Raw genomic sequence first — 17237 nt, 5'->3', positions numbered from 1 at the left:
TATTTTAGATTACATTTATATTTTAATTTATATATTCTAAAATTTATTTTTTATTTTTTATTTTTTATTTCAAAACATATCATTTGAAAAAAAATTATGTATTATACAATTCATAAAATAAAAATTTATAAAATTTTAAGTTGAATTTATGGAGAGGTGCAAGAAAAAAGTGCCTAGATATACTATTCATATGGGCTTGGCCCATTTCTATAGAAATGCTTTACATGTATATACTTTCTCTCTAAATGGCATCTATAGTTTAATCTTGTATATTAGAGTGTACTTGGGTGAATAAAACACTGTTTATTGGTATAGGGTTATGAAATAAATTAATCTATTGAAAATGGGATCAGATCAGACAGATCGATGTGTATTAGTAAAATAAGTTAAAATTTTTAACTCGCTCGTTTTATGGAACTGGACAAGTTTGTGGGAATTTTTTTTAATTGTTTTCTAATCTTATATTTTAATTTTTTTTTCTATATATATTAAAAATAAATTTAATTAGGTAAATATTTTTAATTAATTAATAACATATATAATTGAATAAACTAAATATATATTATTTTTATATAATAAGTTACTTTATTATAATAAATAATAAAAAAATTAATTTATAAGTATTAATAATTTAAATTATAATATATATATATATATATATATATATATATATATATATAAATATATATTAAGTAATATAATATAGATAAAAATATTTTAATTTTAATTAGAAAAACAGTTTGACGAATGGGCCAATTAGATGATACAGGCCATTTTGTCATTACGGCATATATCCTTGGTGCATCACCATGCATTTCTTCATGTATTGAAGAAACTGCCTCCTAATAAATAAATGGAAAGTTTTTTTTTTTTTCGAAAATCGTTTTTTCATTCTAATTTTTTTGTGTTGTTTCTTTATTGTGTTTTCACAGTATACTGATTATCATTAATTTAAATATTTTAAAATATATTAAAAAAATTAAAATACCAATATAATATATTTTTAATACCTAACAGAAAATAACAACAAAAAAAACTAATACAAAATTTGGATTCGATTACACATCGTCATGAAGAAGAAGCAAATAGCAACAAACATGAGGCTGTATCTAATTTGGAAATCATAAGCATGACTTGAAATACTATTTGGATGATAGAAGATATTCAGGTTTCTTTTATGCACATCAAATTCAAAGCAACACATCATCACCTCCATGAAACTTTAATACATGAAGTTTGCAGATCCCACACCAGACCAATTATGTCACCATGCTGCTTCTTTACAAAATCCTCTTCAACATCACCATGTCACTTGTGGGTCCATTCTCCATTTATTATAAACCAAATCATGAAAATCTTTTCAGATATTTTTTATTTTTACTTATCTCTATACTCTCTCTTCTTCATCCTTATCCATGCAATCAAATTCTCAAACTATAACTAAAATTCGTTTTTATCTAATATCTGATTCATCAAATATCCCAAACATAATATATATATATATACAGGTCCTTTTGGAGTTACACAATGTTAAGAAATTAATGAAACAAGTTTATGAGTCGTGTAAATTTTCAATAGAAACTACAGAAAAACACAATAATAACAAGAGTAAGATATGAAACCTATACCACCGCTACAGGCCAAACACAGACACCACACAAAGAGACCCATACTGTTGTTTCTTCATTTAATAGTGACATCAACCAAACATAAAAAATCACAAAGCAACATTTTGCACTTTCTTAGATTTGGATATGTTTTTCCTGTTCTTGTTATCGTAGAATTCACAAACATTGATTTGAAGAAGTTGTAAAATAATTATAAAAAAAAAACATTGTTAATGATGCTACTTTTTGTGCTTTAACATTATTTAATTCCTCTATCGTTTGAACATTTGTTACATTTTTTTTCCATCAAGTGCCCCTTTTCTGAACTATAGGATATATTTCCCTTATGTGTTTGTTTGTTCTTTCATTCTTCCTTTTACCCATGAAAGTGACCATTATCTGCATTATTCATATGTTATGGTGAAAAGATATTTTAGCCTTTTGGAGAAAAAAAACTCACTTTCCATTTTCCCTTTTTATAGGATTGGGTGAATAATATAACACATCAATCACAAAATTTGCATCCCTCCAGCTTTTATTGACAGTGTACGCTTGGGGTAACATCATTGAATTGAAGCCATATCCACAACTTTTCACTTTCTTATTTTACTTTGCATACGGAAGTGAAACAAACTATGAATGCATATGGATTGCGAAGTTGAGAGAAACTGGATCAAACAAAAAGAGGCCCCTATGGCATTGAGTCACCATCATCTTTAGTCCAAACTTGGAGTCTAGTTAGAAGTTCAACTACTTCATTACTTATCCACACAAAAAAACAACGTCAAACATGTAATTTCTTTTCTCTTATCTTCTGGACATTGTCTACTTATAAAGGTGACGTGAAGTATTCAAACACTTTACTATTCAAATTGTTCAAAATTTGTTTTAGATCTATCTCGACTTCGGATAAAATGGATTTACAAAATTTTTATATATGAATATAAATTTTAATTTATAAATCGGTTTTGTAAAATTAAATTAAATCATAAATATTTTTAAGATCCTAATATTTTGTTCTAATCATTTTATATATCATATTCGAGTGAGAGGTTATGCATTTATTTTTATCTTAAAATTGACTATCTTTTATATTTTGAAATTAACTTTTAATAGGTTTGATTTGTTTATAAATATTATTTTTTATATGTATTATATTTGTGATATTACAAGAGGGAGATAATATTATAGAGAGTTAAATATATTTTAAGTTTTTAAAGTTATGTTAAATTTGAATTTGTTTTTGTCTCTAACTTTTATACATATGGTTCTCAAACATAAAAAAGTAAAAATAGTTATCACAACTAAATTATGTTCAAATTTTTGACGCGTCACACAATGTTTTAAGTTGGAATTTAAGTTTTTTACACCATTTGTTACATTTTAACTCAAATATAAAAGTTGTTTAATACATAAAATTTGTTTAACATTATTTGGTTAAAATGACTATATTTATTTATTTTTAAAATTTTAAAAATAAAATGTATCAAAGTTTGAAAGAACGAATTCAAATTTTATATCTTTGTTAATGGACTATTATAAAAATTGACTGTCAATGGTAATATGCAAAGATAATTTAATAAAATTTGACTAAATTATTGAAAAGAATTTAATTAGTATATCTAATTATTTTTAACACTAAAGTAATAACTTATTTGATAAAAGGGTAAGTATATGATGCTTCTTCCAGTTGAACATGAATCTCAAGTAAAAAAAAAAGTCTATATAACAGAAAATAAAATTATTTAAAATATATTATATATAATAATTACTTAAAATAACAATTTTCATTTCTTTTAATCTATAAAGTCAATACGTGTGTGATTCGAAACATTAAATCAAATAAGTACAGCGTAACCTTAAGGTTTTCTCAACCATGTGTAGAGAGAGAGAACACAAGAACATTGAAGCACGATTAAAAATATGTCTCAAACATTAAATGCTCATTACCTAATCTATAATATTTATATTACTCTTTTCTTCTCTCACTATAAAATCATAATTTTGATATAAAATGAATTTAGCTTAAAATTAACAGACATTTTAGCACAAAACATGTGCAGGATTAATGTTGATTTTATAGGCAGGAAAAGGTAGATGTTTTCTAAACATGCCCTAAAAGATGACAACAACATCAAGGCATAAACGACGCATAATACAAAAACACTTTAATTTTGGTAGAGTCGTAATAATAGACGCGGGACACTACTCCCACCCCGTATTAATGTCAAAATAAATAAATGAATAAATAATAAATAATAGAATTTCATTTTCGTTAGGTCGAAAAAAAAAAATAATAATGTGAGAGAGTGTTGATAGAATAAAAGGTACGAGAGAATAATGGTAACAATAATAATTTTATAAAGATGCCAAAAAGCTTTGGAGGACAGAAAGTGGGGTGGAGGTTGAAAAGGAAGAGTTGGAATATGGCACCACAGGGTCCGAACCCAAAACCCTCTTTCTCCTACAGACGCTATTGAAGTTGCAATTCAGTGCTTCCCCACCCCTAAATTTTTTGTAGGGTCTGTATTCGGCTAAGCTTCTACACGTGGCACTATTCCATTGGTTCCTCTTCAGATCTCCCTGGGCCCACCAGATAGACTTGGACACACTCACTCGACTACTTTCACATAATCACGCTTCCTCACTTCCACACCACACCCCATTCCCAAACAAAACAAACACAAAACACAGATCACAGAGAGAGAGACGTAGAGGGAGCCACCAGTCATGGCTTCCAAGCTCTGCGACTCATGCAAGTCCGCCACCGCCACCTTGTACTGCCGCCCCGACGCCGCCTTCCTATGCGGCGCCTGCGATTCCAAGGTCCACGCCGCCAACAAGCTCGCCTCGCGCCACCCACGCGTAGCGCTCTGCGAGGTATGCGAGCAGGCGCCCGCGCACGTCACCTGCAAGGCCGACGCCGCCGCGCTCTGCCTCGCCTGCGACCGCGACATCCACTCCGCCAACCCCCTCGCAAGCCGCCACGAGCGCCTCCCTGTCGCGCCCTTCTACGAGTCCGTACACTCCGTCAAGGCCTCCTCGCCGATCAACTTTCTCGACGACCACCGCTTCTTCTCCGACGCCGACGCTGATGTCAGCACCGAGGAGGCCGAGGCCGCGTCCTGGTTGTTACCTACTCCTAAAACAGATCTAAATTCCTCTCAGTACTTGTTCTCCGAATCCGAACCCGTTCCCTACATAGATCTGGACTATGCCGTCGCGGATCCGAAAGCGGATCCGAAAGGCTCCGCTACCGCCGACGGTGTGGTTCCGGTGCAGAGCAACTACGAGCCGTTCGCGTACGGTTACAAATACAATTCCACCACTCTCTCGCAGTCACAATCTCAGATGAGCCAAAGTGTAAGTCTAAGCACTATCTCGCGGTGATGTTTAGTTGTTTCGAATTCGATTTGTGGAATATGATAACTTGGAGATTAATTTTGTTTGTTTGTTCTTGTGGTTGTTGATTTCTTCAGGTATCGTCGTCGTCGATGGAGGTTGGAGTTGTGCCGGACGGAAACACGATGTCGGAGATATCGAACTGCAGCTACAGCAAGGTGGCCGCGGTGACAGTAACGGCTCAGTTTTCGGCGGCGGATAGAGAGGCGAGAGTGTTGAGGTACCGGGAGAAAAGGAAGAACCGAAAGTTCGAGAAGACAATTCGTTACGCTTCGAGAAAAGCGTATGCAGAAACGAGACCAAGGATCAAAGGCAGGTTCGCTAAACGTTCTGATGCCGACCCTCTGTCTGGATACGGCGTCGTTCCGTCGTGCTGATTTCGCTTTATAATATATATTATGTATGATGCTACTGCTACTTACTTTTTGTCTTCTTATGTTTGTTTTGCTGTGTATATACTACGATCTTTTTTGTTTGAATTAAGCAATGTAAAGTTGCAAACTGTGGATCGATTTTGTAGTTTGTTGGTTGTTTTTTGGGACCTTTTGCTTATGTGAGAAGGTGAAAAAAGAAACGATGATGGCAATTGCACTTCCTTTTCGGCTGTAGCTGCTGTGCAGAGTTTCTCAAATCAAATTCTGGAAAACCATTGGTGATGAACATGTGATTAAGAGGTTTCTTTAATCACAAATTATATTTAATCGTATCTTTTAAGTTTATTTTATTCCTTCTCCTCAAAGAGAAAGAACAACTGGCACCAATCTAGTTTAAGAAAATAACTTTACTACATTAATAGTACCCACCAACTACGTTTGGAATCAATGAATAAATAGATTTTTGGATTTTAATATTTGATTGAATCGTCATGATAAGATTTTTTTGAGTAATATTTTATCATCATATCAGTTTATACTATTTTAATACGCTAGTGATATCTTTCTTTTGATGAATAAAAAGAAAACACTTGGAAGTCTCTAGGTGTTTCATGTGGGTGATTATTTTATTTTAATTCGTGAGTAGTGCTTTATGCTGTGATGACGTAAAGAATTCTTTTAACTATTTTTACATAATAAATACTAAAGTAAGATGTTTAGCACACGTTCCGAGATATTGGGATTCTTTTTAATCTGGTCCCTAGGTTTGAACACGGGATGGGTTTACCTTTCTAAGGCCATTCATAAATTCAAAATCGGTTTAATCATTATCCCCAAATAGGTAAGTAGGTCAAGTTTTGATCAATCTAATATTTTAAAATAATGTGTTCATTTTGACTTTGAATGCCGTTAAATTCTTCTACAATCAAAATTGTTAATAAATAATCAAATAAATTTAATTATGTACAAGTTAGTTTATAAAAAACTTCTGATATGATTTAAATAATAATAATTTATGCATTAAATTACTTTATTTTATTTTCTAAGGATTATTAGGAAGAAATTTGTCCAACATTTTTGTTTAAAGAACATTAATACTAGTTTGAATTGGCACAACCTTGATGCTTCTAGAATCACTTTTAACGATAACACTAACTACATTTTTAAATATGAATCTATCTATACGAACATTGATTATTCTTCTTTTCTGTCCATTAAAAATGACTACTTAGTTTAGCATGGGCTTTTTTTTTTTCTTTAATTAACCATTAAACTAAAGTTTAACCAAAAAACAATAAATTTTTACTTTACATTCAACCTGTTTCAGGAATATATACCAAAGAATTTTCTAAAGTGTTTTTGAAAGTTACTAGTATTTCTTACGGTCTATTTTAAAGGAATCTAATAAAATTTGTATGTCTTATGGTTTTAATATGTTTTCTTTTGTCTAAATTATATCTCACATAGTTTACGCTTCCCCCTAAATTACTTTCTGAAGTATAAAAATGTATTAATCAAATTAAAAAATTAGAAAATAAATATCAATAGCTTAAAATACAAAATACTGAATATTTTACTACATTAATTAAATTTCTTAATTGTGTGTAGTAGTAGCATTTGTTTGCCTAACAATAACAACCACATAAAAGTTATCTGTATTTGAAGTTTAACTACGCACGGAACTACAAACTTGAAATTAAATATTGGCTGTATTTAACTCCCCAATTATGTCTCTTTTTCATTTTCAAACTAAAATCCTTTCTTCATTGGATTTTTTCTTATTTCCAAAGAATTATGAAATCTCCTAATTCTAGAATTCTTTGCTTAATGTGTAGTGTTTTATCTGTCATGGTGAAATAAACTATCTTTCAATAGAAAAGAAACTTATATATAAAATTTATAATAATCTTGTAGAAACTGAAACAGACACACAATATTAAAATGAAAAAAAAATGGTAATTTGTTGATACTAAAAACTAATTAAAAATTGTATATTATAAAGAGTAAAATCTAATTCGGACTGAATGGTTTTTAGTCTCTTTACTATAGTCAAACGGAATAACCTATGACATCAAATTAACATGTTAAAATCTAGAATGCTAATGCCATTAGGCATTTTGATTGAAACATTTAATGGTTTTCCTTAATCATAAATCAAACATATTTCTTGTTTCTAATCTCTCTAAATTAATCCTCTTACTGAGTTCCACACTTAATTATATGAATATTCTCTCAAATATATATAATGCCAATGCCAAAAATAATCTGTGACGTCTATGTTTCTTCTGGTCAACATTTGGTTTGGTTGGTAGATTCTAGTTTAGGAAAGTGGCTATACATTGTAAAATGTGTTAGCAACACGATTTTTTTAAGTAATATACTTTAAAATTTTAACTGTGCATTAACTTTGATAGTTATTTTAAAGTATATGTATCACTTCGTGAAAAAAAATATATCATGCTCCAATACATAAATTACTGAAAAACTGAACTTATAATAGTTTATAAATATTGTTCTTCTTTAATTTATTGATATATTTTTCAAATAAAAGTATGATAAATTACTAAATATAAATATATAAAATGTCAAACATAGTGTTGAAGCACATTCTCATGTCATTTTGACTTATGAATGACATATATTATACGAAGTCGTTTAAATTTTGATATATAATTTCATGATGTATGAATTCTTGAGAAGAGAGAAATCATAGTAGCCCCTCCAAATCGTCGGAATTCCACAAGTGAAGAGAAAGTTGGATTTACATTGGATCTCACCTGAATCGTCCCATCTATCCTCCTGCAGATAAATTTGGTTTCAAATTCCAGTTCAGACAGGAGAAATACACCATGCTAATAAGCCTTGGATGATCCACATCTCAGGGTTAGGCGCCATGAGCACATTAAACTATCCATGTGGCTAAGCGTCCTCACAATTCAGGAACAACGAGACAATTATTAGGGACGCACTCTATCACTGAGCTAATAGCCTGTCCTGCAGACCTCCCGGGATTCACTATTAATTGAATGAGTATGAATATATGTTATATCTAATTTTTAAATCCTTGTAAGAAAGGAAACAAGTATAAAAGGAAGTTTTGCATATTTTTTATAAGATATAAGAAATAAATTATATAATTTAATTTTAAGATAATATACAATTTTTTAAAATAAAAGACAAAAAAACATATTTAATTCTTTATTATATGTAGCATATGATGTTTTTGTTTTTTTTTTCATTATGAAGTTTTACATTTAACTATTATTACATTGTATTTTTTTAATATGTTACAAATTCATATTATATTAGAGATAAAATAGAAAAAAAAATATTAGCATATAATAAATTGCTACCGATAAGGTTAAGTGACTTTAATTCATAATTAATATATAAATATTTGTGGTAGTACAAATGTCATTGCAACAGAAATTGAGACAAAACTTTAATCGATTTTAACCATTATTTTAGCTAATTACACTCAAAGTTACCTTTGATTTATTTTTTGTCGTCTGCTACACTTGTGCTTTAAGAACTAGCTAGTAAAATATACAGGTTTGAGGGTTTTTCTTCATCTGAGATATTTATTGAATGTTAATGCAAAACAAAAATTAAAAATACTTAGAAAGTACGGTTTATGCGTGATAGATAGTTTAATAAGTAGTTAAGTATTCAAAACGCTAAAAGAAATATTTTATACAATTGTTATGCTTTTTAAAATGTGCGTGTTTTCAACTTTTTTTATTTTCACAAAAGAATAATTGAAGTTGGTTTGTAATACTTGGCTTGTATATAGTATTAATAGAAAAGTCAGAGATATAAATAATGATAATGTTCATAATTTATGATTGCTTCCTAGGTCATTCAATTGACTTAAATATTATAATGTTTTTCAGACTACGCAGAAATTTGAAAAATCATAACTTAATATAATATTCTCTAACTTGGCTAGTACATCACTTGTTAAGCAAGAATGAATATAAGATACATTTTATAGTATTTATGCAAGTTGACATGCCAATTAAAATTCATATCACAGTTAAGTGTACTAAATTAATAAAAAAAAAACTCTATATAAAGATTTGACTTGTTTTTCATTTTTCCATTCACCCTTTATTTCTCTGTATTAGCAATTACTATTCTATCAACTTTATCCATCACACTTTTCTTTTCCATTATGTTTCTTTGAACCCAAAGATTGTTATTTATATATATTTTTCTTTATTTCTAGTTTGTGCATTTTGCTTTTGTTTCATTAGTTTTCTTGTGTGTATTAATTATGAAGATGTGGACAATGAAGATAACTATTTGGTTCTCTCTCGTACATAAGAGCAAAAGCTGCTTTGTTGAATAAATGTTTTCTGAGTCCATAATTGATCTCCACTCACTTTATTTGAATTTAAGCATATTACTATGATACATCTATTATAATTTTGTACTTTACCTTATTTGATGATGACTGTGTAAGTGATGCATGTGCCTTTGGAACTTTTTCTTGGAATTTATAAGTATTTATTTTAAAAATTAAATAATTTTTTATATATATTTTTGCCTTTAACCAATTGAGAAGTGCTTTTAGAATAAATAAGTGTTTTTATTGCTGAATTTATTATGCATGATATTCATTGTTTTAATTCTTTTTAAAATATTTGTTAATATTTTTTTTTGTTTTCTATTTAATTTTTATCATTATATGATAATATATATATATTGGTCTTATGTCAATGTGAAATTTTCAACAAAGTTAGTCTAATCAATATTAAAAGTGATTAAATTATTAGGCTAGATGTGATTAATCAACTATGTTGTGAAATTTAATTATATTTATTCATATTTCTCATTTATTTTTTTGTTGTTAGTTCATCTATTGTGCTTATTTATTTACATTATTTTTACACTTGAATGCTAAAGTTATACATATCCAGTTTCACATGCAACTATTATTCATGTGGAAATATAGAAAATAGTTTAAGAGTAGTAATGATTTTATATATGATACTCAATTGTTTTATTTTTAAAAGTCAAACTATAAATAAAATTTTCTATTAATCTAGTTTCCTTTTATAAAATCGGTCAACTCTCTAAATCGTTTATTCTATATTCTTTATCTGTACTCTTTATAAATTTTTGAGTTCATTCATCTAAACTCACTTTAAGACTCTTGACGTAAAGGACAGCACAACCATCCCATCAAAAGTTTAATCAAAGAAAGTTCTTCTTTTGCCTTTTTTCAAGTCAATCTTTGGTCTAGTTGCATGTAACCTCTATTTGCTTGCATGTGACTCTAGGTAACTTAAAGTGAATCTATATTCTTTTGTGGTCACGATTGTGTGTTCAAGAGTTTTCTTTGTATTTAGAACTACTTGTGAGAGTTGCACGGTGTGGAGCACTTGCAATGACAGGAATCTAAGGTAAGGAAAGCTGTTAAATTATAATAGTACTTAAATTGTGGAATTATGTGTTGAGGTTATATTGTGTGAATGAGAATATAATGGCTTTGATCATTAGATTGGTATATTGTGGATGTTAGAAATGTTGAATTTCAAGTATTGCTTTTGAAGTAAGTTATGTACATATTTGTTTGTAAACCGGTAAATTATGGGTTTGATCTATCAATTTCATGAAGTGGTTTCATTTGAGTTGTTTTTAAATAGAAAGGTAAGTATTTTAACATGTGTGTCCAGATAGCCTCCTTGGTGACCTAATATATCATATTTGTATCTAAAAATTATACAGACTCATTGAGCGAATATTTTAGTCTATAGATGAAAATAGTTTTTAGAGAAATTCAGATAGTAATGATTGTCTTATTCTATGGATAAACGAAACCTTTGTTGGACAAAAAATTGTTGGTGAAAATCTAGTGAGCTTAGAATGGATTTGATCCTTGGACAGGTTCTAAGCTTTTTGTGATTACCATGTTTAAAGAAAAACAATGGAGAACCTACATTAGTTAATTCATGATTTATGAATAAATACACAAAAAAGCAAGTAATAAAAGAGGGGTTTGTGATGTAAAATTGTAAATTAGTAATGAACATTGTAGTTTAAGTTTGAACATCCTTGTACCAATGTTTTAGTAGCTTTATGTTTTCTCTCTCTCCCTATTTTTATTAATGATTAATGAGTCTTATTCTTATTCATAAATGTCTAATTAACTTACTCTTTAATTGCCAAAAAAAAAAAAACTTACAATGGTTATTATTATAGTGTAATAGGGGAAAGACAGAATAGTCAATGCACCACATTGAATCTACAATACGTTTTGCCAGAAGAACTTTAAAAATATATTAGTTAAACAATTTCAGGATTCTACCCTCATTCATCATTATGATCTTGAGCACTTGTGGTAGTATTAACAAACACTATATTTTACAAGGAGACATCATTAACAAGAATCATAATACGATTCAAATTGTAAATCATAACAACAAACATAACTGCAAGCAGAGGGAAATCAATGTTTTCTTATGTATATATTATACAAGCTACAACGAATGTAGTAAAGGACTGCTGCATATAACATAAATAACTAACCATGAACGAAATTTAGACAGACTAAAAGAATCGTGTTTACATGCAGAAGGTGCATCACAACTCTGACCACACTCTTTACACACATTTCCTAGATACAAAATATATATAGGCTAAATCATGGAAGTGAGATAATGATTTGGTTATGCAACAGGACCATAATGACTTGAAATTTATTTCTAATTTTTGTTGAAACACCATAGCTGCTATATATTACTAACCACAACCAGCTATAAGCCAATTTTGACCAAGTCTTCTCATTTTTGGATCCATTACTTATAACCAGCATTCGGAAGGTTCTTATTACCACCTCCAGAACTACCATGAGAAGAAGGGCCATGGTTACCTCCAGAACTACCATGAGAAGAAGTGACATGGTTACCTCCAGAACTACCATGAGAAGGGCCATGGATACCTCCAGAATTACCATGAGAAGTGCCATGGCTAACTCCAGAACTACCATGAGAAGGTCCAAGGTTTCCTCCAGAACTACCATGAGAAGTGCCATGGCTAACTCCAGAACTACCATGAGAAGGGCCAAGGTTACCTCCAGAACTACCATGAGAAGTGCCATGGTTACCCCCAGAAGTACCATGAGAAGGGCCATGGTTACCTCCAGAAGTACCATGAGAAGGGCCATGGCTACCTCCAGAATTACCATGAGAAGGGCCATGGTTACCTCCAGAAGTACCATGAGCAGTGCCATTGTTACCTCCAGAACTACTATGAGTAGAAGTGCCATGGTGAGTCAAGAAACGAACCACAACGCATGTGATATTGTCAGCACTACCTCTCCCATATGCTTCTTGCATCAACCTCTTTGCTGATTCTTCAGCATCCTCAATTGGTTTAATCATAGTAACTGCTTCCTGAAAACACTTAAATCTTAGCTGAGTAGGAAAATGAGATGTCTTAGTATTTGACTTCATGTTTTGTGACCTGAGCATTTATCATGAGTTTTGGATTTGGTTTTATCGATGAAGATGGATTTTAGTTCTCAATGAGAAGAAATAGAAATCAGTGCAAACCTCATTTGAGACAACATCCCATAGTCCATCACTAGCTAGGATAAGAAACTCAAGGGACTTATCAACTTTTTCTTCCTACAAATTGACAAACATGTAGCTTAAATATACCAAAGAAAGAGACTAGACAAATAAGACTTAAGGTTACAACAATAAGAATAAAGATATATCAGGAGAAGGAACATCTCTTCTAAATTTTGTTATACTGCTCATAAACTTCTTCATGTGTCCTACAGAAGCACAGGTTGAGATGAATCGAAAACTATATATTTGTTTAAGAATGAATTGTCAGCAACCTGAATTTCTGGATCAGCAACAACATATTGCTTTAAGAGTCTATCACCAAACGCTCGAGAAACAGCAAGAACACCTCCAACTCTCCAAGTTCCTGTTTATGTGATATCACCAAAAATGATAAACAATATATATTTTTTAAATTTAACAGAAAACTGAGATTACATGTTTACATTACCAGCCCACATAACAAATCCTCCTGCCTCTTCAATCCTCTGCCTCTCATCAGTTTGGTCTGGTTTGTGATCTCGAGAAACAGCAATAGCTAGAAAAAAACCACGATTCGAAGAATAATATTTATAAATATTTAACATATGAAGTTAAAACGACTCTGTCATTGTAGATGCACAAGAACATGTTATGCATAAACCCATGCCATTTTTATACTAACATAGTAACATTACATATTATAAATGATGTCAAGACAGTCACCACCAAAGACTCAGATGTATGGACGAAATTCTCCATAATGGTATGAAAAGTTAACAAAAAAAATATCATATTATAAACTATGATTGTATAAGTATGTGTAGAATCATAGAAGTCACAGTTAAGTGAATTGTAAATCATGTAACAGTAATACTACGTCAATAATCAAATTAAATAACAATACAAAGTTGTATCTCCAAAGCTATCACTCCCTTACCATTACCACCCCTGCATATGACAGCTCTGGAATCCCCAACATTTGCAACAAGCAAGCGATCACCAACTAAAATCGCAGTGGAAGCAGTTGAACCAGCATCTTTATTTTGGTTATTTTCTGACTTCAGAAACTCAGAATCGGTATGATTATATGCATCAGCTGTGGGAAAAAATTGCTTGGAAAAAGGTCAATCTATGGATTTGGCAAATTGGAGAATATCAAACATCTAGTAGTGATAGATAGATAGATAACATACATATTGCTGATTTGGTGTCAGAAATGAATTTTGGGTGACTGATCAAATTACTGAACAAGTTTTTCTTGACGTACTCAGCAGCACGAGCACCACCATGACCTGGAAAGAATTATAATTATAAAAAGTTGGAGCTACTTCTACTTATCAAGCACAGATTTAACCAACGGAATGAGAACAAAATTTAAAGGGAAAAACATGTATCCTCCAACAAAAGACACACTATTAGCTTATCACTGTTCATGAAGAGGAATAGATAAAGGTTCTAAAGTCAAATGAGACTACTATAAAGAGAATTTTGGGTTAAAGAGGTTGAAAATCATGGTGTGTTGAAAACAACATTACAACCATATAGATTAATCAAATAGTCCACACATTTACATTGACATTTAAAATGTAAAATGAAACTCCAACTGTAAACAAACCTAACAATTTCTGCTTATGTATTTGTTCATATTTGAGAAAATAGGAGCTAAAAAATTAGAGAGATTAATATGAGGGGCCAAAGTACAAAACTAGTACTCTGTTGAATAATACAAATGCAGAAGTACACAAACATCTTCATATTAAAATATGGAGTTAAATGTAAAAGCTTAGTTTGTCAATATTTTAAGAAATGGAAAATATATAAAAGAAGCATGTTGATTAAAAAAGAGAATATTAATAGGAGTAACCCATAGCATAAGTTCTATCTGCAATGTATTAACATACTTTTCTGTTAGTGTAAAACTAGGTGATGAAGATGAGATGGAGATATAAATATACCATCAAAAACTCCGAAAAGGCCAACGATTTCACCATTAACACCATCAATTCTTGTGTCGTAGAAATCTTCCATTGAAGATCTCTTGCCGGGAGAGCTAGCATACCCATAGCTGAATTTTCCATTATGACTACAAAAACATATCGTAACAACAACAACAGAAAAAAAAAAACATCATAAAAATAGACATAACAAAATTATGAATATCTAAAATAACAGTACGACCATCAAACCAAATAATGGTGTTGATTAAATTGAAAGAAAATGCGAGAAAGAATTTAACCTTAGACCCCCACCGCTCACAATTGCATCCTGGGAATTTTGAACCTGGGTTGGAGCAGATAAAATTGAATTGAGAAAGCTCATATTACTACTGCAATGTACTCTTACTACCCAGATATTATTTCTTTCACCAATATATGAACAAACAACACCAATATGTGTCCTCTTTCTTGCCAATGATTCCAAGTGATCATAACATTAGTTGGGTCATTTTGCAGTCACCAAGTTCCAAGTTTTAACCTGCACATAGAACACCGCAAGAAAAATGGTTTAAATGTTGATAGATATTGCTTTTGATACAGCTAAAGGCATAAAGATGGTGAATCCGAGGTGGAAACTACTGGATTATAGGAAGAATTGTATTACAAGAGAGAAAGAGGAGAGAAAGGGTACCTGAGAAAGAGAAGAGAAAAGAAATGTGCACCCTTGGTATCATAATCTTGTTGAAAAATAGTTAGACAAATTACTTTGAAAAAATGGTCGATGAGAATTAATGAGAGAATGAAAAGGTTATTAGAAGAAGAAGAAAAGGAGATAGAAGAGTGTTTACTATTATTTTCTTTTTATTTTTGACGATGACGATTCCTTCAAAGTTCAAAGGTTGTTTGGTGATTCATGAAATTTTCTTTGTCATCCATTCTAATGATTCATAGTCTCTGCTAAAATTAGTGCTTACTAAAGTTGCCATGTGCCTGACTGAACGATAGATTAAGCTTAGAGATGGACCAAGTCAATGCCAAATATAACAATGTTTTTTTTTTGTCGTGCAAAGCTTCACACGTGTCTCACATGTTAATCCATGTCTCGTTGATCCTTGTTTAGGTTAAGTTTATTTTTAATTTAATTTTTACTTTTAAACGTTTTACAAGAAACATTGAAGCATTCTTTGTTTTTATATAAATCTTTCATTTTTTCTTATGTTTCCTAGAACAAAATAAAATAATATAAAAATATAATAATATAAAAATATAATAATATAAAAATAAATTTATTATCATCAAATTTTGGATTAAATAGTGAATTTGACCCATGTTTCTTAAATGTTGTGCGAATTAGTTAAATGTTGTATTTCTTGTAAATTCACCCATTCTTAAGGAGCCATCACCTCTATATATGGCTGTTTTTTACCGTTTTCATTCATAGTATGTATTTTCTAGTTTCTACAATTTTGTAACTTACTTTTCCATAGTTCGATTTATATCCTTAACTCCGCAGTCAAATAGAGATAGCGAATAGACAAATGGGCCTACAGATCCATTACCACCCGTCATTCCATTCTTATGTGGGGCTGTTTTTTCCTGCACCCATCAAATTTCATCCACCGGATTTTACTTTCCGGAAAATATTAAACTGTCCCACCCTACCTCTATTCTGGATCAAAAATTTCGGCAAGAAACACCCTCTTATGTGACGTAGTCTAATTGGGCTTTCATTTGTTGAAAACAAAAAGGCTTTCCATTCCTGCTGCATGTATATAAAAAAATTATTTCTTCCACAACATTTTTTATTCTTTCTATAAATGTTACATCATTTTAAGGGCTCCTACTTGCTGCACCTTATTTTTTTCCTGCGTACCTCCCTTCTCTCTAGCCTATGCTCAGGTACGTGTATATATATATATATATATATATATATATATATATATATATATATATATATATATATATATATATATATATATATATATATATATATATATATATATATATATATTTTAAATTATATTATTTATATATATATATATATAAATATTTTAAAATTATATTCATATATTAATATATTATTTATATTAATTTAGGAATAAATTTTCTTAAAATCAGTAAAAAACATGCGTAATGGATGTTCTCTTTTTTCATTCATTTTTCTTTTTTCATCTTAAAATCAGTAAAAACGAACAGGAAGATGCAGAAAGAAGCACCCCGTCTTAAGCTGCAGAAAACTGACCTCACTAATCTATTTTAACCCACGGTAAAAGGGAAACTTTTTTAAGTATATCGTAGCTCCACCAAACCATAACCGCACGAATTGTTCAAGTAATCAATCTAGTTAACCTTAACAAA

General features: G+C 30.4%; 2 protein-coding genes across 4 annotated transcripts; one reads left to right on the top strand and one right to left on the bottom strand.

Annotated features, from left to right (window-relative positions):
- The first annotated feature begins 4243 nt into the window (after positions 1–4243).
- LOC114164483 (zinc finger protein CONSTANS-LIKE 4-like) lies at positions 4244–5707 on the top strand. The gene is made up of 2 exons (XM_028049177.1): positions 4244–4970; positions 5087–5707. Exons 1-2 carry the CDS (start codon positions 4338–4340, stop codon positions 5384–5386), a joined length of 933 nt encoding a protein of 310 aa, XP_027904978.1. The 5' UTR covers positions 4244–4337; the 3' UTR covers positions 5387–5707.
- Positions 5708–11837: 6130 nt separating this feature from the next.
- Positions 11838–15912, bottom strand: LOC114163787 (probable protein phosphatase 2C 59). Of its 3 annotated transcripts, none has more exons than XM_028048104.1 (9): positions 15571–15912; positions 15179–15417; positions 14898–15025; positions 14136–14234; positions 13880–14038; positions 13412–13498; positions 13236–13327; positions 12943–13017; positions 11838–12783 (listed from the first exon to the last, which is right to left on the bottom strand). In XM_028048104.1, the coding sequence occupies exons 2-9, from the start codon at positions 15259–15261 to the stop codon at positions 12187–12189; spliced, it is 1320 nt and encodes a 439-aa protein (XP_027903905.1). In that variant the 5' UTR covers positions 15262–15417; positions 15571–15912; the 3' UTR covers positions 11838–12186. The 3 variants fall into 3 exon arrangements, with proteins under 3 accessions (XP_027903905.1, XP_027903907.1, XP_027903906.1); XM_028048106.1 differs by having other exon boundaries at positions 15728–15912; XM_028048105.1 differs by lacking the exon at positions 15571–15912 and having other exon boundaries at positions 15179–15559.
- Positions 15913–17237: the final 1325 nt, after the last annotated feature.

This window comes from Vigna unguiculata, chromosome 9, assembly GCF_004118075.2.
Source record: "Vigna unguiculata cultivar IT97K-499-35 chromosome 9, ASM411807v1, whole genome shotgun sequence".
In the NCBI taxonomy this organism is placed as follows: Eukaryota; Viridiplantae; Streptophyta; class Magnoliopsida; order Fabales; family Fabaceae; genus Vigna; species Vigna unguiculata.
This window is presented reverse-complemented; position numbering and strand designations above follow the sequence as displayed.

Coding starts and splice junctions, on each gene's coding strand:
- LOC114163787 (XM_028048104.1), bottom strand. CDS start 15,261: ATGAGCTTTCTCAATTCAATTTTATCTGCTCCAACCCAGGTTCAAAAT. Junction 15,026..15,178: donor GTGAGCGGTGGGGGTCTAAG/GTTAAATTCTTT, acceptor ATGTTTTTGTAG/TCATAATGGAAAATTCAGCT. Junction 14,039..14,135: donor TGACACCAAATCAGCAATAT/GTATGTTATCTA, acceptor TTTTTCCCACAG/CTGATGCATATAATCATACC.
- LOC114164483 (XM_028049177.1), top strand. CDS start 4,338: ATGGCTTCCAAGCTCTGCGACTCATGCAAGTCCGCCACCGCCACCTTG. Junction 4,971..5,086: donor AATCTCAGATGAGCCAAAGT/GTAAGTCTAAGC, acceptor TGATTTCTTCAG/GTATCGTCGTCGTCGATGGA.